The sequence below is a fragment of the Delphinapterus leucas genome, chromosome 9 (assembly GCF_059928025.1).
Source record: "Delphinapterus leucas isolate spDelLeu-1000000601 "Yukka" chromosome 9, BTC_Dleu_Yukka2, whole genome shotgun sequence".
In the NCBI taxonomy this organism is placed as follows: Eukaryota; Metazoa; Chordata; class Mammalia; order Artiodactyla; family Monodontidae; genus Delphinapterus; species Delphinapterus leucas.
This window is the reverse complement of record NC_143137.1, coordinates 41,129,341-41,151,506: the sequence shown is the minus strand read 5'-3', so window position 1 is coordinate 41,151,506 and position 22,166 is coordinate 41,129,341. Positions and strand designations below refer to the sequence as shown.

Here is a 22,166-nt window from a genome sequence, read left to right as displayed (position 1 = left end):
TTTTTTTTTTTTTGTGGTACGCGGGCCTCTCACTGTTGTGGCCTCTCCCGTTGCGGAGCACAGGCTCTGGACGCGCAGGCTCAGCGGCCATGGCTCACGGTCCCAGCCGCTCCGCAGCATGTGGGATCTTCCCGGACCGAGGCATGAGCCTGCGTCCCCTGCATCGGCAGGCAGACCCTTAACCACTGCGCCACCAGGGAAGCCCTTTTTTTAAGTTTTTTGAACTATTTTCTTTCTGTTTACTTTCTGAATGAATATTCCTAGTAGAATCAAAACATTTTGGAGCTGAACTGGATTTAGAGCTTTTCCCATAGAAATCATAATTGTGACTTATTCTAAACAGCCTCCCCAAAATGTGTGCATTATCTTTAGGAGGAGCAGGAATTAAGCCTTTCCTGGAACGCTTTGGAGAGCGTTGTCAAGAGCACAGCAAAGAAAGTCCAGCTCGTAGCACACCCCATAGAACTCCCATTATCACTCCAAATACAAAGGCCATACAAGAAAGATTATTCAAGCAAAACGCATCTTCATCTACTGCTCATTTAGCACAACAGCTCAAGCAGGTATGGCTTACTGCTTTTAACATTATTCATTACATGGTCTGAGCATAGAACCTAGAAGTCAAACTGTGAATTCTGACTCCAGTCTTTTTGACTGGAGATAAATAGCATCTTGATTCTCTGTATCACTTATTTCAAATTAGAAATATTATTGTCCTATATTCTGTGTGTATTGTGAATTTTTTAATCTGAAAACTGAGGACAAGGTTAGTAGAATTTGAATATTATTAAACATATTTTTGGCTCTTGTGTAAAATAGAGCTTTTGATGATTTTAGGAACGTCAAAAAGAATTAGCATGTCTTCGTGGCCGATTTGACAAGGGCAGTTTATGGAGTGCAGAAAAAGGCGAAAACTCAAGAAGCAAACAACTAGAAACCAAACAGGTAATGTAAACAAGAAATGTAAAAGTGAACTTGTTACCAAAGTAGTGCTGGGATTTAACTTGTGGTTCTGTATTGTAAAATAATTCTTTATATACTATCTTGTTCCAATTAACTATGCAGCTTTCTATTCATAAACTCCTTAAATGGTCATACCAACTTTGCTTGTTCCAATTAACTATGCAGCTTTCCATTCATAAACTCCTTAAATGTTCGTGCCAACTTTGCTTTTCTCTTGTGATATTTTGCCATTTAATGGAACTTTTAACCATGTTTACTGCTGGCCTACTTAAAATCAAATTTAAAAGGTATTCTCATCATTCAGTTGATTTCAGATTCCTTTTAACATTCTATTTAGATGCTGGTTTTCAAATGTTTCTCAGAATCTACTTTTCTCATTAATGATTATATATCTCTCCCCAAATACCATACTTTTAGACTATCTGTAATTCTTTCAGTCACCAAATACCTCCCAGATTTCTCTTTACTCATATTATTTGTGGTCAAGTTTCATTGGTAAGCCTTCAACAAAATCCCTACTGTGTTAAACTAGCTTTTGTTTCATCTACATGCCTACTGTGTACAAAATACTGTGTTAGGAGATATATATATATATATATATGTGTATGTATATATATGTATATACACATTTTACTTTCAGTTTTATTGAGATATAATTGACATACAGCACTGTAAATGTTTAGTGATTTGACTTACATACATTATGAAATGATTACCGCAATAAGTTTAGTGAACCTCCATCATCTCATAGATACAAAATTAAGGAAATAGAAAAAAACATATTTTCCTTGTGATGTGAACTCTTAGGATTTACTCTCATAACATACAGCAGTGTTAATGATGTAAATCAGGTTGTACATCATATCTCTAGTACTTATTCATCTCATAACTGGAAGTTTATACCTGTTGACCACTTTCATCCCATTCCCCCTTCCCTACCCCCTCCTTTGGCAACCACAAAGACGATCATTTTGTCTGAGTGAGTTTGTTTGTTTTTGAAGTATAATTGGCCTCCACCACTGTGTTCGTTCCTGTTGCACAGTACAGCGATTCGATGTTTCTAGACATTACAGAATGATCACCACAATAAGTCTCGTTAGCACCTGTCACCGTAGGAAGATATTACATTATTATTGACTGTATTCCCAGTGCTGTACCTTTCATCCCTGTCATTCATTTATTTTATAGCTGGAAGTTTGCACCTCTTAATTTTCCTGTGTTAGGATGTATTTTTTAAGCTAAAAATAATAGAACTATATTTAACATGGCTACCAGTAGAAATAGAATAATACATTTATTCTTTGAGAAGGATCTATTTGATTTTGTTTTTTTTTTTTATCAGTTCCCTTGCTTAACAAATCATGTTTCTCAAGGTCCTGATCTCGACCATTTTTTCGGTCTCACTTGTCCTGGAACATCTCTTTCCCATCCTCATATCCTAGGTTCAGTCAATCACAGAAATGCTGATAATGCTTGGCTATTCTGCCCTCATCTCTCTCCTGAACTCTAGTTGAGCTTTGGTTGGCGGGCAGAGCTTTCTATGCTTTGCTGGAATATCTTCCCCATGTAGTCTCTGTCTTCACTTAGGGCTTTACTCTATACTTCCTCATCTAAAACAATCTGGCAGTACCTCCTTGGCTCCTCCCTCTTGTTACTATGTCTTCCCACCTGCTGGCCTCTAGCACATGCACACATAAGCACACACACATCCAGTGATACATTTTCTAAGTATGTCACCAAGCTTCCTTGTCTTGTGTATTTTCCTCTGCCATTGCCTTAATCATTAACATAGCTTTGTGTGAACACCCTGCTTTTAGTCTGGCTTCTCTCCAGTCCATCTAACCCACTGCTGCTAGAAAAATATTTGTAAAAGGCAGATAGGCATGTATTCCCTTGCTTAAAATCCTGGAGAGCTCCCCATAGCTAACATCAGAAAAATGTCTAAAGTGCTTGGCTTGACATCTAGAATCATTCAGAAATCTGGCTTCTCTTCCCTGCTCCGCTTCAGTCCTGCCATGCAGACTATTTGTAGTCTCGCAAGTGTACGCATATTTTCAGATCTCTTTGTCTTTGCCTTGCTAGTCTCTCTGGATGAAATATCTCTGTGGTGAGCTCCTGCTTCATTAAGAATAGGTTAAATTTTAATTCCCTCTGGAATTTTTTACTTGGCCCTTTTCCCAGTCCCCCTCCTGCTTTTTTGGGCCCATGTCATCCTGTTTTTACCTCACTGGAATATTTATCTTCCTATAATTGTTTTAACTTTGTTTTTCACCACTGTCTATGAGAGCCTTATTCATCTCTGTCTATGTTCTCAGTGCTTGACTCACAGTAGGAGCACAGTAAATTTGTCTTTGGAAGAAGGAATGAATGGGCTAATCCTTCCTATCAGCATAGAGCAAGCTATTATCTGTGATCTTAAAACAAAAACAACTCTTTTGATTCTCCTATTCCCCTCCCTTTCTTTGCCTCCTTTTCATCCAGACTCTTCCAAAAGGGTGTCTCTACTTGTATCTTCCAGTTTTTCTCTTCCCTTCTCTTTTGATCTCTCCACTCAGGCTTTCACCACTACCCATATCAAATTCACCAGTGATCTTCAGTAATCAGTTTTCAGGTGTTTAACTTGACCTATTATTAGCAGCATTTGACATTGTGAATCACTCTCTTCTGTTTGAAGCACCTTCTTCGCTTGGTTGCCGGTAGGTCATAGTCTCACGGTTTTCCTTCTACATCTCTGGAAGATAAAAAGCAACCGTTCTTAAATGATTTTTTTGTTAAATGATTCCTGGTAAACCTGTGGAATCCCTCCCCAGACAGTTGCACATATACATGTAAAGAAAATTCTGAACACAGTAATGGGGAGTTCAGGGGTCTCCCCACCTCAGAACTCATCTGTGGTACCCACAGAAAGAGCAGCCTAAAAGATGGGAGGGAAAAGCAGTTGAGTATGGCGTAACTGAAGTCAAGGGAAGAAAGAGCCTTTCAGAAGGGAGGAGTGGTTGGTATTGCCAAGTGTTTGTTGTCAGACGTAGACTGGACTGAGACCACTGGGTTTTGAAATAAGGAGCTTGTTGTGACTTGGCAGAGCCTTTTAATGAAGTGGTGAGGGTAGCATGCAGGTAGTAGTGGGTGAAGAGCAGAGTCCAGGAGTATAGGCAGTCCTCAGAAGTTTGGTTCTAAAGGGAAGGGAGCAAGGAGGTGGTGGCTAGAAAGGGTTGAGGAAGTGGCGTGTGGTTTTGCTTGTATTTGTTTTGTTCTTTCTGAGGAGACAATTATTTTTCCCCAATATGTGGCTTTCACCTGAATTGGTTTATCTAAAGCTGAACTCTGATGTGGATTTTCATTCTCGCTTGCCTACTGGTCTCTAAAAAAGATTTTACTTACTATTAGTTACCAAGAATATGAACTAGCACCGAGGCCTTTTGTGTTCTAAACATGGCTGGAGCCTTTCACATTCATTATCTGTTTTGTTCTGAGGAAGCTTATATAGAACAATGACTCTTACTTGTTTCATTTAATGACATGTAAAAAGACAAAATTTACAGTTTTGAGAGGTAAAGTTTATCTCTTCATTTGCTTTTTGCAGGAAATTCACTGTCAGAACACTCCCCTCAGAAAACAAGTTGGTCCAAATACCCCATCACTTCCAGTAACAGAAAAGGTGACAGAAAATCAGACACCAGCACAACCTTCTAGTATAGAACCTACGGGTAAGCGTCTTCTATTTCTACTTCACTTAAAATGTAGATTTCAGTCTACCATAGTTTTGGAAATTGGATTGGAAAGCAGAAATGCTATTTTAGTGTAAAAAGAGAGATTCATTTCTTCATTTCCACTTACTTTCTCATTTGTAGTCATGCAATATCCTTCTTCCTTAGTTATCTTTCCAGAGTAAGAACGCATACACTTGATGAGAGTGTAAATTACTATAAGTATTTTTTGGAGAAAAATTCAGTAATATCTATTGAATTGTAAAGTGTGTGTGCTCTGCAAGTGTTTCTGTAAGTTGAATTCTTAGAACTAGTGTGCACAGGTGTATGTACAAATATATTAATTGTAGCACCATTTGTAATAGTAATAAGATTTAAATGACCTAAATGCAGATCAGTAGAAGACTGTAAATAAATTGTGCTAAATCCATGTAATCAAGTATTATGTAGCTGCTTAAAATGAATAAGGTAGCTTTGTATGTAATGACATTTAATATATCGTTGACAGTTAAATTAAAAAAAACAGTAGTGGTAAAAAAACATATTACTGAAATTCGCCATCGTAACAATTTTTGTGTGTGTGTGGTACGCGGGCCTCTCACTGTTGCGGCCTCTCCCGTTGCGGAGCACAGGCTCTGGACGCACAGGCTCAGCGGCAATGGCTCACAGGCCTAGCCGCTCCGCGGCACGTGGGATCTTCCTGGACCGGGGCACGAACCCGCGTCCCCTGCATCGGCAGGCGTACCCTCAACCACTGCGCCACCAGGGAAGCCCCATCTTAACAATTTTTAAGTGTACAGTTCAGTAGTGTTAAGTATATTCACACTGTTGAGGAACAGATCTCTGGAACTTTCATTTGGCAAAACTGAAACTCTATACCCATTAAACAACAACTCCCCTTTTCCCTCTCCTGAGCCTCTGGTTACCAGCATTTTACATTCTGTTTCTATGAATTTGACTACCTCATATAGATCAGATACCTCATATAAGTGCGATAATACAGTATTTGTCTTTTTGTGGCTAGCATATTTAATTTAGCATAACATCCCAGGTTTCATCCATGTTGACATGTCACATGTCAAATGTGTGACAGGACTGCCTTCCTTTTTAAGGCTGAATAATATTTTATTGTGTAGATATACCATATTTTGTTTATCCATTATCCATTGATGGACATGTGGGTTGCTTCCACCTCTTGGCCATTGTGGATAGTGCTGTTATGAACATGGGTATGCAAATATCTCTTCGAGGCCCTGCTTTCAATTCTTTTGGCTGTATACGCAGAAGTGGGATTGCTTGATCATGCAGTAGTTCTAATTTTAATATTTTGAGGAACTATTATGCTGGTTTCCAGAGTGGTCACACTATTTACAGTCTCACCAACAGTGCACAAGCATTCTAATTTCTCCACACCCTCATCAACACTTGCTATTTTTCGTTTTCTTGACAGTAGCTATCCTAATAGGTATGAGTTATTAGCTCATTGTGCTTTTGATTTGCATTTCTCCTATGATTGGAAATGTTGAGCATCTTTTTGCATGCTTGTTGGCCATTTGTATATCATCTTTGGAGAAGCATCTGTTCATGTCCTTTGCCCATTTTTAAATTAGGTTGATTTTTTTGTTACTGAGTTGTAGGAGTTCTTATATTCTGAATATTAACCCCTTGTCAAATATATGATTTGCAAATATTTTCTCACATTCAGTAGGTTGCTACACAAAACTTTTTTTTTTAAATTGAGGTGTAGTTGGTTGACAATATTATATTAGTTTTAGGTGTACAACATAATGATTAAACATTTTTATAGATTATACTCCATTTTAGTTATCATAAAATATTTTCCATGTGCTGGACAGTATATCCTTGAAACTTACTTATTTTATACATAGTGGTTTGTACCTCTTAATCCCCTACTCCTACCTTGCCCCCGCTCCCACAAAAGTTTTTAAGTTTGATGTAGTCCCATTTGTCTAATTTTGCTTTTGTTGCCTGCTTTGTGTTATACCCAGGAAATCATCACCAAATCCAATGTCATGAAGCTTTCTTTCTCTCTATGTTTTCTTCTGGGAGTTTTATAGTTTTGAGTCTTACATTATGTCTTTAATCCATTTTGAGTTGATTTTTGGATATGGCATCAGATAAAGGTCCAACTTAATTCTTTGCATGTAAATATCCAGTTTTCCCAACATCATTTGCCCTTTCCCCATTGAATTATCTTGGCAGCCTTGTTAAAGATCATTTGACCATTTATGTGAAGTTTTATTTCTGGGCTCTCTCTTCTTTTCCATTGGTCTATATGTCTATCTTTATGCTAGTATCATACTATATTGATTATTATAGCTTTGTAATATGTTTTGAAATCAGGAAATGTCAGTCTTCTAACTTTGTTCTCTTTCAAAATTGTTTTGGATATTCAGGGTCTCTTGAAGTTCCATATGAATTTTAGGACAGACTTTCTATTTCTCCAAAAAGTGCTGTTGGGATTTTGATAAGATTTGCATTGAATCTGTAGATTGCTTTGGGTAGTATTGACATCTTAACAATATTAAGTCTTCCAGTCCATGAACATGGGATGTCTTTCCATCTATTTGTGTGTTTTTTAATGTCTTTCAGCAATATTTTGTACTTTTCAGTATACAAGTCTATCACCTCCTTGGTTAGGTTTATTCCTAAGTATTTTATTCTGTTTGATGCTATTGTAAATGGAATTGTTTTCTTAATTTGCTCTTCAGATTGTTCATTGTTAGTATATAGAAATGCAACTGGTTTTTTTGTGTTGATTTTGTATTCTGCATCTTTGCTGAATTTGTATATTATTCTAACAGTTTTTTTGTGTGTGGAATCTTTAGAGTTTTCTGTATATAAGATCATGTTATCTGTGAACAGAGATAATTTTACTTCTTTTAAAATTTGGATTCTTTTAATTTCTTTTTCTTGCCTATTGCTCTAACTAGGACTTTTAAAAAGCTATGTTGACTAGAAATGGTGAGAGTGGGCTTATCTCTAGCTTGTCTTGTTCCTGATCTTAGAGGAAAAGCTTTCAATCTTTTACCATTAAGTATAATGTTAGCTGTGGGCTTCTCATATATGGTCTTTATTATGTTGAAGTAGTGTTTTTCTATTGCTAGTTAAGTGTTTTTATTGACACTTTTTAAAAAGCGAAAAACAAAATGCAGAAGAGCATGTATAGTATGATCACACTATTTACAATAGCCAGGACATGGAAGCAACCTAAGTGTCCATCAACAGATGAATGGATGAAGAAGATGTGGCACATATATACAATGGAATATTACTCAGCCATAAAAAGAAATGAAATTGAGTTATTTGTAGTGAGGTGGATGGACCTAGAGTCTGTCATACAGAGTGAAGTAAGTCAGAAAGAGAAAAACAAATACCATATGCTAACACATATATATGGAATCTAAAAAAAAAAAAAAAAAAGTGGTTCTGATGAACTTAGGGGCAGGACAGGAATAAAGATGCAGATGTAGAGAATGGACTTGAGGACACGGGGAGGGGGAAGGGTGAGCTGGGACAAAGTGAGAGAGTGGCATTGACATATATACACTACCAAATGTAAAATAGATAGCTAGTGGGAAGCAGCGCATAGCATAAGGAGATCAGCTTGGTGCTTTGTGACCACCTAGACGGCTGGGATAGGGAGGGTTGGAGGGAGACGCCAGAAGGAGAGGATATGGGGATGTATGTATACGTATAGCTGATTCACTTTGTTATACAGCAGAAACTAACAAAACATTGTAAAGCAATTATATTCCAACAAAGATGTTTAAAAAATAAAATAAAATAAGATAAAATAATGGGAAAATTTTTTAAAAGGATATATACATATGTATACATAGGGGGAAAACTGGAAGAACAAACAATAACCTGGTAATATTAGTGTCCCCTTTCTCTTCTAGGGAAGAAGAGAGAGATGGGAAAGTTAAGAGAAGACAGGTGCTTTGGGGGATTCTCTACTTTATGCATTTCTGGATTTGAAATGCATAGCTTTATAATCAGAAAACAAGATATGTAAGATTCCTTAATTGAAAAACTCTAAGTTTTTATATATATATTCATATGGTTTTTCCTAAAATTTTTTTAGGTTTTACTGAATGTGAAATGACGAAGTCTAGCCCTTTGAAAATAACATTGTTTTTAGAAGAGGAAAAGTCCTTAAAAGTAACATCAGACCCAAAGGTTGAACAGCTGACTGGTTGGTTTTCGTTGTTTTCATTCCTTGTCTCTTATTAACTCTGGACACGCTAGGAGAATTAGTATTCTCATATTCAAATATGCAGTGTTCTATATTTCAAAATATGATTTTATAATATTCTCTTTTTTTCCCCACTAGGAAATACTCTAGTTTTCACAAAGTACAGTACTGTTAACAGTTATCTTTAGGTCCCAGGCTCCTGTGAAAATCTGATTAAGGCTATCACTCACTTTCAAAGGGAAAGGAAATGTGCTGCCCTTCCACACTCTGCATGTATGGTTAGAGGAATCAGTGGCCCTTGAAGTTTATTTGTGACCCCTGCCCTAAGTGATGTTAATATTTTCCTATTATTGACTGCAATGTGAAAGGGCAGTTCCCAACAATAGAAAAAGAATTATTTGAAAAAATATTTTTTGTAAATCTGAAGCTTTTGGCTATTATCTTGCAGTCTGGGTTTTTAATATTCTTTCTTAAACCCAAAGAATTGAATCAGCTTTTGATAGTTCCCACCTTTATTACTTAGAAAATGTTATTGGAACTTTATATTAGTAGTGTTCTATTTCTTTTTGTTTTGTTTGTTTAGGAGGTACTTTTTCATAGGCCTTTTTCTTCCGGTTTATTGAGTAAGCATATGAATGTTAGGTCTTCTCTGTTATCCGTTTAATTCTTAAAGGTCTGAATCACAGTATTTACCTGTTGGAATATTTTGCAGAGGTGGTACGTGAAATTGAGATGAGTGTGGATGATGATGATGATATCAACAGTTCAAAAGTCATTAATGACATCTTCAGTGATGTCCTAGAGGAAGGTGAACTAGATGTGGAAAAGAGCCAGGAGGAGATGGATAATGCAGATGCAGAAAGCAGCGAACAGGAAGATGCACTGAATATCTCCTCGATGTCTTTACTTGCTCCATTAGCACAGACAGTTGGTGTGGTAAGTCCAGAGGTAAGAAAGGACTAAATGTAAACAGGCCCAGCACATAAAGAAACTAAGTAGAATTGGGGTCCCTTTTTGTTTTAGTTGGTGCATGGGGATTTGGCACTCTGTAGCCAGGGGTATTTTGCAAACCTGATGTTAATTCTCTTAAAAGAGAGCTTAAAACTCTTCAGTGGTTTGTTTTTGGCCTTAGATGAAATCCAAACTGTAACATGGCTTAAAAGGCCAGACATTTGGGCTCAAATCCTGGCTCTGCCATTAAGCGATGTTTATGGGTCAGGTTATTTAACCTCTTTGCCACAGTTAAATGTTAAATTAGGTTAAAAATAGTACCTACATTATGGGGGTGAAGTGCATATTAGGTCATATTAGTATATTAGTATTTAGCACCAGATAGATAACTAACATTTATTGAGAGCTAACTCTACTGTTATAAGCTATCACCCTAAATTGAATAGCTGCACCTTTTTCTGGAGATTGATTCAATTAGAAATATTTTTTAAAAAGAGTTACAAGTGTAGGCTTCAGCTGTCTTTGAACTTTTATTCATATACATTTTAGGAACTTATTTAAGTTTGCCTTGTTTTTATGATGAATCGGTCAACTTATTGGATGTTTATTTTCTAGTAATAAAGTCATTCAATTCCTCAGATTTCTCATTTAGAATCAGTGTCATCCATAAAATCTAATATCTGATGTGCCTTCCTGCAGAATTTAGTTTCTTCGCCTAGCTGGGAGTTGAAAGACACCAGCATAAGTGATGAAAGTCCAAAGCCAGGAAAATTCCAAAGAACCCGTGTCCCTCGAGCTGAGTCTGGTGATGGTATAGGTCATGAAGGTCATGATCTTCCTTACAGGTGAGAACATCTTAGAAGACATTCACTCACTAAGGGTCATGGTTTAGACTGACATAACAAGTTTTGTTATTTATAATTATAGTGTTATTAGTATTAATCTTTATAAAACTTTGAAATAGCTTTGGGAAGGCTCTCTTTCACCCAATGGCATTTTCCATTCTAGTGAAGTGTTCTACTGATATGTTGCAATATCAATATTCTGCTGATATGTTCAACAAAGGGTAGTGCTTAGTGTGTTGCTGGATTTCTAATAGAGTATAACTTATTTCCTGAAGCATTGATGCATATAGATCTCAAAGAGTCAAAGAAACAGACCGTCCTTCAATAAAGCAGGTGATTGTTCGGAAGGAAGATGTTACTTCAAAATTGAATGAAAAAAAGAATGGCTTTCCTTGTCAGGTTAACATCAAACAGAAAATGCAGGTATGTACTGTGGAAAGGGGATTTGGAAGGTTGACAGCGCGAGATGGTGAGCTCCTTGAGGACAAGAGCCCAGCCTTATTCATCTCTGTATCCTGAGTGACTAGGACAGTGTGTGACATGTAGGAGCTCAGGAGCTTACTCCTGAATTCAGTTTGAGAGAAGTCCTCTTTTTTTGGTGCATAGTCTAGAAACTTGAACAATGAAACCGTAACCTTTTGACTTCCCTCTCTGGAGATTTTGGAAATTACCCAATTGGATAAATTATAATTAAAGTTTAAATAAAGTGAAAATGGTGATTAAAAATGTGAGTTTTTTTCCTCCTTTCATTGGTTTCACTAGGAACTCAATAATGAAATAAATTTGCAGCAGACAGTGATCTATCAGGCTAGCCAGGCTCTTAACTGTTGTGTTGATGAAGACCATGGAAAAGGGTCACTGGAAGAAGCTGAAGCAGAAAGACTTCTTCTAATTGCAAGTATGTGTGATACACCTGAAACAATTCCAACACAATTTCAAACCAGGAAAAACTCATTTTGTCTAGTATACTCAGAAATTTCTAATTTTAGAGAAAGGGCTTTTTTTCAGCTGATCTATTTTTTGTTTCTTACAAGGTTTGTGAAAACACTACATGTAAAATAAGGTGTAGTTTGCATGAAAAGGTGAAAGAACCTGGAATGCATTTGAAGAAATGAAGTGTAAAGAGTATGCTAAGAATGAATACATGAACTCACACACATACACACTCTTTATGCACACACACATACATGTTCTGTCTCTGTACCTGTCTATATATGTATAGCTAAAAATAAGTGTGTGAATTTTGTTGTGTGTATGTGTGGTGATGGATGACAGGGCATGTTAGGATGGAGAGATTAACCATGCAAGAAAACTGACCAAAAGTTGAAGTATTAAATTACAAGGATTTTGTGAACAGATTGAGCAATCAAGGTTTTACCTAACTACCTACCATCTATTTATATGAAGGAAGAGTTACTGATTTTGTCTTTGGTGTTGTATACAATTGCCACATGAGTGCATTTTCTTGAATTGGTTTAATTTAGAAACAATTGCAGTTTTAATATTTGAAATATTAACTTGCATATTTCTACATAGCTGAGAAGAGAACACTTTTGATTGATGAGTTGAATAAGTTGAAGAATGAAGGGCCTCAGAGGAAGAATAAGGCTGGTCCCATATCCCAAAGTGAATTTGTCCCTTCCAAAGGATCAATTACTTTGTCAGAAATCCGCTTGCCTCTAAAAGCAGATTTTGTCTGCAGTACAGTTCAGAAACCAGGTATGGTAATTTTTATTTACTCACTTCTAGATCATATGTTAAATTATGAATTTCACCTAGATTGGAATTGTGCAAATGGGAACAAGTAGAGCATGCATGAAGACACAAGGCTTGTATCTCGGGCCTTTAGTTCCTTTTATGTAGATGTGTGTATAAAAATAACCAAGGAAAATTTCATATATGTTCTTACTGATCCATGCAATAACAGACATAGGTCTAACTGAAAGTAAGGCTTGTTAAACATAATATTGAACATAAAATAAATTACTAAGATGAGTTATTCTGATAAAACAGACCATTTGACTTGCATTAATTTTATTGTGGAAAGTATTGGGCATCTAAAAGAACTTATTTTACTTACTCTATTCTATTTAAAATTCACTCCGTCATGTAAATTTGTTCTTTGAATCCTGAATTACTGGTTGTGGGAGTGAAGAACATCACAGTGTAGATACTTCTATTCAAATTTTATTCCCTTTATTCCTCTAGAATGAATAAATAAACTTTTCTAAGCTATGTATTCTACTTAAAATCATATTTAAACAAAGTGGGTAAAGGAGGTTATGGCACCAGTATCTGAAAAATAGGGCAGGATGGTAACTTTCACAGAAATATAGTATTTTAATCTCAGTCTTAAAATAACAAACCAGAATTTACCCTTTTGAGATGTATACTATTAGCTAAAGAATTTCGGGCCAACAGGTAAAATTTGAAGTCAGCAGAAACTGAGGAATGTGTAGCGAAGTTATTTCAATTCACTTAAAATGAAGAGACCTTGATGATGCTGTTCCAGGAACATGTCTGTCTGCTTACGTCTTTTTGTGTCTGAAAAGTTGACTTTAGAAAATTTAAAATGAATTTTATGTAAATCATTTGCAGTATTACTTTATTCATTTGGTCTTCCAGAATGCTGATTAGCTAAATCTGAATTTGCTTGTGCTTATTAGGTAATGTGATTATTTCTTACAGATGCAGCAAATTACTATTTCTTAATTATACTAAAAGCAGGAGCTGAAAATATGGTAGCCACACCATTAGCAAGTACCTCAAATTCTCTTAATGGCGATGCTCTAACATTCACTACTACATTTACTTTGTAAGTAAATTAGGCTTTTGATGGTTCAAACATACTTTTCTTTTTTAATAGAGTTAATACAGTCTAAGCATCCAGGTAGAATTTATAATCTTTGAGATGCAGCATGCTTATTGTTTTTATATGGACAAATAACTCATTTTTCAATTTGTTGGTTTAACTCTTTTATGTTTCCGATCTTTTCTTCCATTGAGTAGCATGTTTCTTCCATGTGACTGTAGGTATTTGATGTTTTGAAGTGTTTTAACATATGTATTTACTACACACACACACACACACACATGCAAAATCTGGACCACAATTTTTTAATATATACTTTAAATCTCTTAATGTACTTAACATTAAGTCTCAGTGAAAGACATTTATATTTAGTGTCAGAGATTTATTTTGAAACTAGAGTCAAAATCTAGTTTGGAAGAAAAACTACTTTTATTATTTAAGATCTTGAGTTGTAAAATGCTGAAGAAAATGTTTGACCTGTATTATAGGGAAAAATAGACTGTTCTTACCAGTTTTTATATTCTTTAATAGTTTGTAACTGTTGTCTTTAGTTTTAAAACACAGTGAATTCCTTTACTCTCAGCCTTGTAACAGTATTTGTGGCATAATTTTTAATGGCATAATTTGATATTTTTATTTTTCCAGGCGGGATGTGTCAAATGACTTTGAAATAAATATTGAAGTTTACAGCTTGGTAAGCAGTTAAAGCTTTCTAAAGTAACTAATAGTGTATTTTTCTTAAAGACATCAGATTTTAAGTTACTTATGCTTTGGATTTGTGTGTAGGTACAAACGAAAGATCCTTCAGGCCCTGATAAGAAGAAAAAAGCATACAAGTCAAAGGTGAGAATGAAAGAAACCCAGTAGAAATATAATCAGAAATAGGAGATATAATGTCTGTTTAAAATTATGTATAATTTTTAATAATTATCAAGCTTTTGGTTCATTTTTATGCCTTAAATTTCTAGTTACTGCACATAATAGGTATAGGTATGAATACTGAGAGTAAACTTGCAGTGAGTGACCATGACCCTAAGTATAAGCTACCGATATTACTCAGGCTAGACAATTCTGTTTTCTCCATATCTGCTTGACAACTATTATTATCTCTTTAAACTTTTCTCAGGCCTTTCCTCTGAACTCTTGTCTTACTAGCTCCTCTAAACCAGACTTAAGAATGATGTGGTCACTGTAGGCATGAGGAATAGAAACAGCTTTGTTTCTGTCCTTCCTAGCCTTTGCTCTTTTGTTCTTTGTCTAAATCATCATTTAAAAGAATTTTATTTAGCTTTAACAAAAAAGGAATAACAGTATGGGTAAAGCCGGAATAAAAGACTCAAGTATAATGTATTGATATTTAAGAGTTATTTTCTGTGTGGGAGAATCTCAAGTTTGGTTAGTTTTAATCATAATGTTTAATAGGAAATATACTAAGTTATCTTTTCTTCCAGGCTATTACTCCTAAGCGACTTCTCACATCTGTAACCACAGTAAGTAGAATTTTTTGAAAGTTGAAGTTCCTTGAGAAATCTTCATCTTACACATATGATTGGAAATTGGTTAACCATTTCTAAACCCTAAGTGCTTTGGGAATCTTTAAAATATCCTAAAAGGAAAAAATAATGTTTTCTGAAATATAGTCCTTGTAGTGTTTGTACTTAATATTTAAATCTTTGTATCCAATAAAGAAAATAACTTATGTCCTTCTTCACACCTTTTTTTTAGAAAAGCACCCTTCATTCTTCAGGTGAGTGAATCTTGAACTATTTGAAACGTTAGGATATAAGCAATTGCATACTTATACATATAGCCGTCTTGATTTATGAGTGTTTACCTTACTCTCCTTTGAATATTTTCTGTATGGTAGTAACATATAAGATTACTGGCGAGAATAACCTGCTGTCTGAAACCACCACGGGCCACCAAACAGCACATTGCTCAGGCTCTAGCAGGCAGTACACATAGGATACCTAGTCACTTGACAACTGCAGCAGGTAGCATTACTCTTCACCCTATCTTCTCTTGTTCTGTAGATTTGTTTTGTGCTATCCACACTGAGGAGTTCACCTGTTTTAACTTTACTGATCATGACTGGCATTGCATCATGTCAGAAAAGCATCTTTCTAGTTCACTGGAAACTAGAGTGCCAGTAGGCCAGAGAAGACTTTTCCAGAGTGGCGTTAGGCCTAAATTTTCCAAAGGGGATTAGGACTGAGCTGGTTTCACTCACCTTTGGACTTTTGGTCTCTGTTTCTTGGCACAAGAGAATAACTAAGAAGAACCGTGCAGATAAAGTCCTGCTGCTCATTATGTCATCCTAGACTACAGCAGTGAAGGTTTTCATATCTCTGATAGGAAAATTGCTTTTTATGCACACATTTTTAGGTTCTCTATCTTTAAAAACACATCTGTCTCAAACGTTAAGATGCGCCTGTACCTCACTTACGTTAAATATAAATACTTAACAGTTTTCTTTCATTAGGAAATGTGTTGATGTTTTATTCCCCCCACCCTGCCCCACCTCCATATTTAGAGATAGAGGAAAATGAAGCAGTTTTTTTCTGTGGCAGGTTAATTTCATTCTTTTAGAGTGGGGTGAGGAATTGTTATTTATACTTAACAAAGTCACTGTGAACTAAACTTCATTTCCTTTTTCTTTAGTTATGGCCAGTCTTAATGCTGTGCGTACCAGCAACTTTGCCCTTGTTGGATCTTACATGCTGTCATTATCTTCAGTAGGAAACACAAAATTTGCTCTGGACAAGGTAATCCAAATTTATTTATTTATTTATAGAAAAATTAGGTCCATGAAAATGTCCCATTACTTTCAAGTATTTGAAATCTTTGGCTGAATATGTATGTTCTTAGAATTGTACATTTTAATTAGACATGGGTTTAGCTGCATGATATTTTTTTTGATGTTGGAAGTATTTCTCCCCTGTATCTTAATAGTTAAGTCTTCAAAGCAGCATATACTGGTTTATTCTAAATGTCAATTCTGACTAAGAAGGTATTGCTTCTTGCATATAGATGCTAAGCTTACAGTTTTAAACATAGTTTCTTGCCCATTTGAAACCAATATTTTGAAATGACTAACATTTTTTGGATTTATTTTTGACAAGATAGGGAAATATAGATTAATTTCTTGGAAAAGTACTCATGAATCTAAGGGATTTCCTTCCCGTACTTTCCTCTCCAAGTTTAAGACTTCATAGTTCAGATCTGCGTAGTGTCACTACCATATTGAGTGCTTTTTCACCACACTGTAAAGACTAAATATTTAATAGCTAACGAGACCGTTTTAAGTAGTAAGAGAAGTAGAGGCAAACTTTAGTCCTAGTGTTGGCTTCTGCTGTATAATACAGACTATTTAAAAATATTATAAGAGATTTCTGTAGTTAGAATATAACGATGTTTAAAAAAATTCATGTAACTTTTAATTTAGTAATTCAGCTAGTTTAACAAATTGAGTGATTCTGGGTCTTTTTTTCTCTTTGTCTTTTATTTTGTTTGTTTTAGATAAATTATGATGTTAAAGAGCGAGAGCTACTGGGCTATATGTTCCAGGAAAAGGTTGCCATATTTTCTTTGCTTGAAACTAATGAGCTTAAAAATTAGTCCTTAATTTTTGGCCCTTATGTATTTGTTTTACTAACCACTCTCATGTCTTCTTGGTTATTTTGAATAATTAAGGACATTATGTAAATTATTCTTTCTTTAGATCCTTGTAGATGGGCATCTTTTTCTTTAGTCTCATAATTCTTTAAAGCTTTCTTTAAAAGTTCTCTAGTTTTTTTCATGCCTGTTTGGTATTTGGGCTTTTATATTCTTTTTTCATGTTATAATTCTTTAAGATTCTATAGTCACTTCAGCATTGATTTTTCCGGGTACCAAATGCCAAATTAATAACTATGTCTAAAACTAAAATTTATTCAGTATTGTTGACCTCCTCTTTATTGAAAGAACTATTGGTAATGTTTTAAGTAAAAGTAGAAAACTTCTGTGGTCTTAATTGGCTAATAGGTATGTTGCTATGTAGTTGATGCTCTGTTTATTAATTTTAAAATTAATTTAATGCTAAAATTATACTAAATATATTCATATATTTTAGAAATTTTTTTTAGGATTTTTAATATCTTTGTGAAGATCAATCACAAGCATCTTGTGGGTGTATAGATATGCTAATTTGCAAAATGCTGGATAGTACTTTTTGTTTTATTTTAGATTCTTTTTTTTCTTTTTAATTTTTCTTTTTGGCTGCATTGTGTCTTCGTTGCTGCATGCAGGCTTTACCTAGTTGCAGCAAGTGGTGGCTACTCTTCGTTGTGGTACATGGGCTTCTCGTGGTGGCTTCTCTTGTTGCGGAGCATGGGCTCCAGGCACGCAGGATTCAGTAGTTGCAGGGTGTGGGCTCAGTAGTTGTGGCTCGTGGGCTCTAGAGCGCAGGCTCAGTAGTTGTGGCGTGTGGGCTTAGTTGCTCCGCAGCATGTGGGATCTTCCCAGACCGGGGATCGAACCCGTGTCCCCTGCATTGAGAGGTGGATTCTTAACCACTGCACCACCAGAGAAGTCGTATTTTAAATTCTTAAAACAACATTTGCAAATTAGGTAAACATAAGGACTGGGGTTCTGTGAACTGTATTCCTTACTCGGTGTTGTCCCATAGCCAATTTCTATATATGTAAGAGATTTCATGAATCTGTAAAATGAAAGAGGTTTCAATGACATATGTTAAATATAGACTGATTGCTCTTTAAAAATTTTTTTCACTGCCATTTTAATTTAAAACGTCACACAAATTAAAAATAAATTACATGTCCATTCTCTTAAAACATTTTTTGAAATTATAACTTAAATATCCAGCCACCTGATCTGAATGTAAAATCAAATCAGTTTAATGGTTGTGTCCAATACTGTAAAGTCTCTTCCTGAGTCAAATACAATATAATTTAAATGAAAAATTTGTCATAGATGTGCTTTTTTGAGTGGCAGGGGGGAGCAAGTATTTGTTCTAATACCTTGTGGTTATGTAGGAGAATATTTAAGATAGTTAAGTTTAGATGTTCTTTAAATTGGTGGGAAAAATGGAAGACCTTGTATATTCACATAATAATCCCATTTGATTAAATTTGAGAGAGTAAACAAGTCTCCCATATCCTACCAGAGACCATCAGTGCAAGGGAACGTTTGCTTATTTTACTGGTGTCTTGACCAATAAAGATAAGTCACGGGGTTATCTCTGAGACCCCTTCAGAATGAGATTTCTGTTGAGGTTAACCCAGTGTTTGCTCTATAAATTTAGGATACCACTAATAACGGATTGCTTTCTTATTTGAGCTTATAGATATCGGATGTAAAGTCTGACGTCCTGGAATTAAATTATTATGAATTTCAATGAGTCACACTCTCAAATCCTTTCTTTGAATAGAGAATCCAAAATAATCATAGGTTTTACTATACTTTTATGGATAAAGGGAGAAGCATATCCCACAACTCATCTTCTGACTTAAAGAAATGTCATAGATATTTATACCTTCCAAGAAATAGAGATGTCAATTTAAATAGTATTAGGGAAAACACCTGTGAGGTAAAACAAATGATTAGCACTGTAGAATTTTGAGGTTGTAGGAAGAGTGATTAGGTGTTCTGGTGTGTCCAAAGCTATCCTGGTTTATGCCTGTTGGTCTGGTTTAATTATTAACAGGTATAATTATTCTTGCTCAGAAATATCCTGACATATAAAAAATTATACAGTCACCCTGATTATAGGGTACATTTTACACCTCTTAACAATAATCTTTGAGGTGTTGATAATCTTAAAAGACCATTTTGTTAAACAGAAAACAGAATAGGATCATACATTTTCGCACGTCTCCACACTTGACAGGGTGTAGTAACATTGACTCTTCTGTGAATATTCTCAGTTCACTTCAGGACAAGCTTCTAACCAAGAATATTGTCTACTTTTCACAGCTGTAGAGTAAGAGGGAACATTTTCTCATCTTTCTGAGATTCTTCTTACCAGGAGCGTTCGCTGGGCTAAATAGTAGAATTCTATTAATGAGCATTGAGAGGCTAAGGAACTTAACATTGACAATATAGAAAAGAAAACGGCAAGGGAATTTATAACAAATATAATAATGAAGCGTATGATGTTTTGACTCTACATTATAGATGCCTTTGAAATTCAGAAAGTTGAAGGTTTATTTTATGGAGTTGGTCTCTTGAAATCCATACTTTTTGGCCAAGAATCCCCCCTTTAACTTATCTTTATTAGGTTGGAGGACTAAATTTTTGGAAACTAATCTTACAGTAAAAATTTTCTAATTTAGACTGAACTAAGATTATTCCAACAGGGTGTCATTCTTCTTCACTGGGCAGCAGGAATGACAGACTAAAGCATCCCCCTTTCTATCTTGACCCAGAAGTCAACATGACTTTAAATATTTGGATGTTACCATTTTACTCTAATGATACAACTTCTCCAATTGAATTTTTCTTATATTTGTAATCTTTAATTCACATTCAGAATCATTTTAAATTATCACATGTACTTAAGCAGCTTTTATAATTTAAAAGATACTTTTGACATGCGGTCTCTTCATTATTAATAGACTGATAAGAATGATTTGTTTAAAAATATTTCTTATGTGAATATTTTCATGCTAGACAGAAAGCATGATTTTATTGGGAAGAAAATATCAGTCCCTCAAACTTCCAACTAGTAAGAGCAACATAGTCTCAATTTTAGGCACTTAGTTTTTGTCCTGTCAACCTATGCTTCATGTATTTTAAAGCTATGCTATTAGGTGCATAAATATTTAAGATTATTATATCTTCTTGATGAATTGTTAACACTTTCTCTCTGGTAGTCATCTTTATCTTAAGGTCTACTTTGTCTGTTATTAATAGAGTCACATCAGCTTTCTTATGATTAATGTTGGTATGGTATATCTTTTTCCATTCTTTTTTTTCCCCCCCGGCCGTGCCACGTAGCATGCGGGCTCTTAGTTCCCCGACCAGGGAACCCATGCCCCCTGCAGTGGAAGCGCACAGCCCTAACCACTGGACTGCCAGGGAATTTTCTCTTTTTCCATTCTTTATTCTCAACCTGTCCATATATGTCAAATTAGTGTATCAGAAGCATATTTTATGGTCATTTTGTTAGTCAGTTTAACAATTTTTTATCTTTTCATTAGAGTGTTTAGTACATTTATATTTAATGCAATACTAATATGGTTGGGTTTAGTCTACCACAAAGCAAGCATGCTTATAGCCTACAGGCAAATCTGGCTCTTGGCCTGTTTGTTTTTTTTTTTAAGTTACTTTTGTCACAATTAATGAACTGATATTGATATATTAGTAACAAAAGTTCAGCAGCCTGTTTTTGTAACTAAAGTTTTTGACACAATCATGACCATTTATGTATTGTCTATGGCTGCTTTCATGCTACAATGGCAGATTGAATAGTTGTGACAGAGACTGTATGGTCTGCAAAGTCTAAAATATTAATTGTCTGGGCCATTACACGAAAAGTTAACAGACTCTGGTCCTACTATTTTGTTCTTTATTTTTTATTTGTCTCATCTGTTCTTTGTCATTTATTTTTCCTTTCTTGACTACTTCTAATTGAGTATTTTGGTAATCATTTTTATCTTTTCTGTTGGCTTTTTAGCTATACCTCCCTGTATTCTTTTTCAGTTATTGCTAAGGATTACAATATGCATCCTTAGCCTATTACTATTACTACAGTCTATATTGAAACACAATTATTCCTCTTCATGTACCTTACAACAGTTAGAACCTTGCAACAGTATAATTCTATTTGCCCACCCCATTATGTTTTAATTCTACCCTTATTATAAACCCCAATGTGCACTGTTATTTTTTAATCAATTTTAAAAGAAATTTTAAAAATATATTTTAAAGAATTGTCATTTATATTTATTGGTTCTTATGTTCTTCATTCCATCTTGTAGAGCCAGGCTTCCATCTAGGATTATTGCCTTCTCAGGAAGAAGTGTTTCTTTTGTTTTTTAATTTTTTGTAATATACTTCTGCTGGAAATGAATTCTCTAACTTTTGTTTATCCAAAGATGTCTCTCTTTACATTGTCTTAATTTCTGAAGGATATTCTTCTTGGATATAGACTGCTAGGTTGGCAGGTTTTTTCTTTCAGCCACCCCTTTAAAGATGACATTTTATTGTTTTCTGGCTTTGATTGTTTCTGATAAGAAGTCAGCCATCATTCTTATCTTTTCTGCTTTTATTTTTATTTTTTTATATTGTCACCCTCGCTGCTCGGCTTGCAGGATCTTAGTTTCCTGTTCAGGGATCAAACCCGGGCCCCTGGCAGTGAAAGTGCCGAGTCCTAACCACTGGACCGCTGGGGAATTCCCCTTTTCTGCTGTTAATATTTTTAAGTATTTTGATTTGTGACAGTTTGACCCTAATCTGCCTAGGTGTGGTTTTCTTTGTCATACTGGGTTATTTCTTTATCATACTAAGTTTCGATGACCTTTACGGAGCTGTAGTTCATGTGTTTCATATGTTTTGGCAAATTCTCAGCCATTATCTTGTCAAGTATTTCTTCTGCACTGTTTTCTTTTCTTTCTAGGACTCCAGTTAAATGTATGTTGGACTCTTGACTATGTTCCTACAGGTCTATG

General features: G+C 35.2%; 1 protein-coding gene across 9 annotated transcripts in view; it reads left to right on the top strand.

The window, feature by feature from the left end:
• Positions 1–22,166, top strand: part of ANLN (anillin, actin binding protein) — a 55,246-nt gene that overhangs the window by 16,613 nt on the left and 16,467 nt on the right. For 4 of the 9 annotated variants that reach the window (XR_016394297.1, XR_016394298.1, XM_030759717.2 and 1 more), the window contains exons 6-21: positions 373–563; positions 838–945; positions 4,547–4,670; positions 8,779–8,889; positions 9,602–9,837; positions 10,540–10,685; positions 10,961–11,108; positions 11,448–11,583; positions 12,222–12,404; positions 13,374–13,500; positions 14,143–14,191; positions 14,284–14,340; positions 14,949–14,987; positions 15,223–15,244; positions 16,159–16,262; positions 17,017–17,070. Coding sequence is in view for 7 of the 9 variants with exons in the window: in XM_030759717.2 (XP_030615577.2) it covers positions 373–563; positions 838–945; positions 4,547–4,670; positions 8,779–8,889; positions 9,602–9,837; positions 10,540–10,685; positions 10,961–11,108; positions 11,448–11,583; positions 12,222–12,404; positions 13,374–13,500; positions 14,143–14,191; positions 14,284–14,340; positions 14,949–14,987; positions 15,223–15,244; positions 16,159–16,262; positions 17,017–17,070 (1,835 nt within the window). In the remaining 2 variants the exon portion in view is untranslated. The remainder of the gene's footprint in view (positions 1–372; positions 564–837; positions 946–4,546; positions 4,671–8,778; positions 8,890–9,601; positions 9,838–10,539; positions 10,686–10,960; positions 11,109–11,447; positions 11,584–12,221; positions 12,405–13,373; positions 13,501–14,142; positions 14,192–14,283; positions 14,341–14,948; positions 14,988–15,222; positions 15,245–16,158; positions 16,263–17,016; positions 17,071–22,166) is intronic. The other 5 variants (XM_089917524.1, XM_089917525.1, XM_089917526.1 and 2 more) reach the window with 5 other exon arrangements.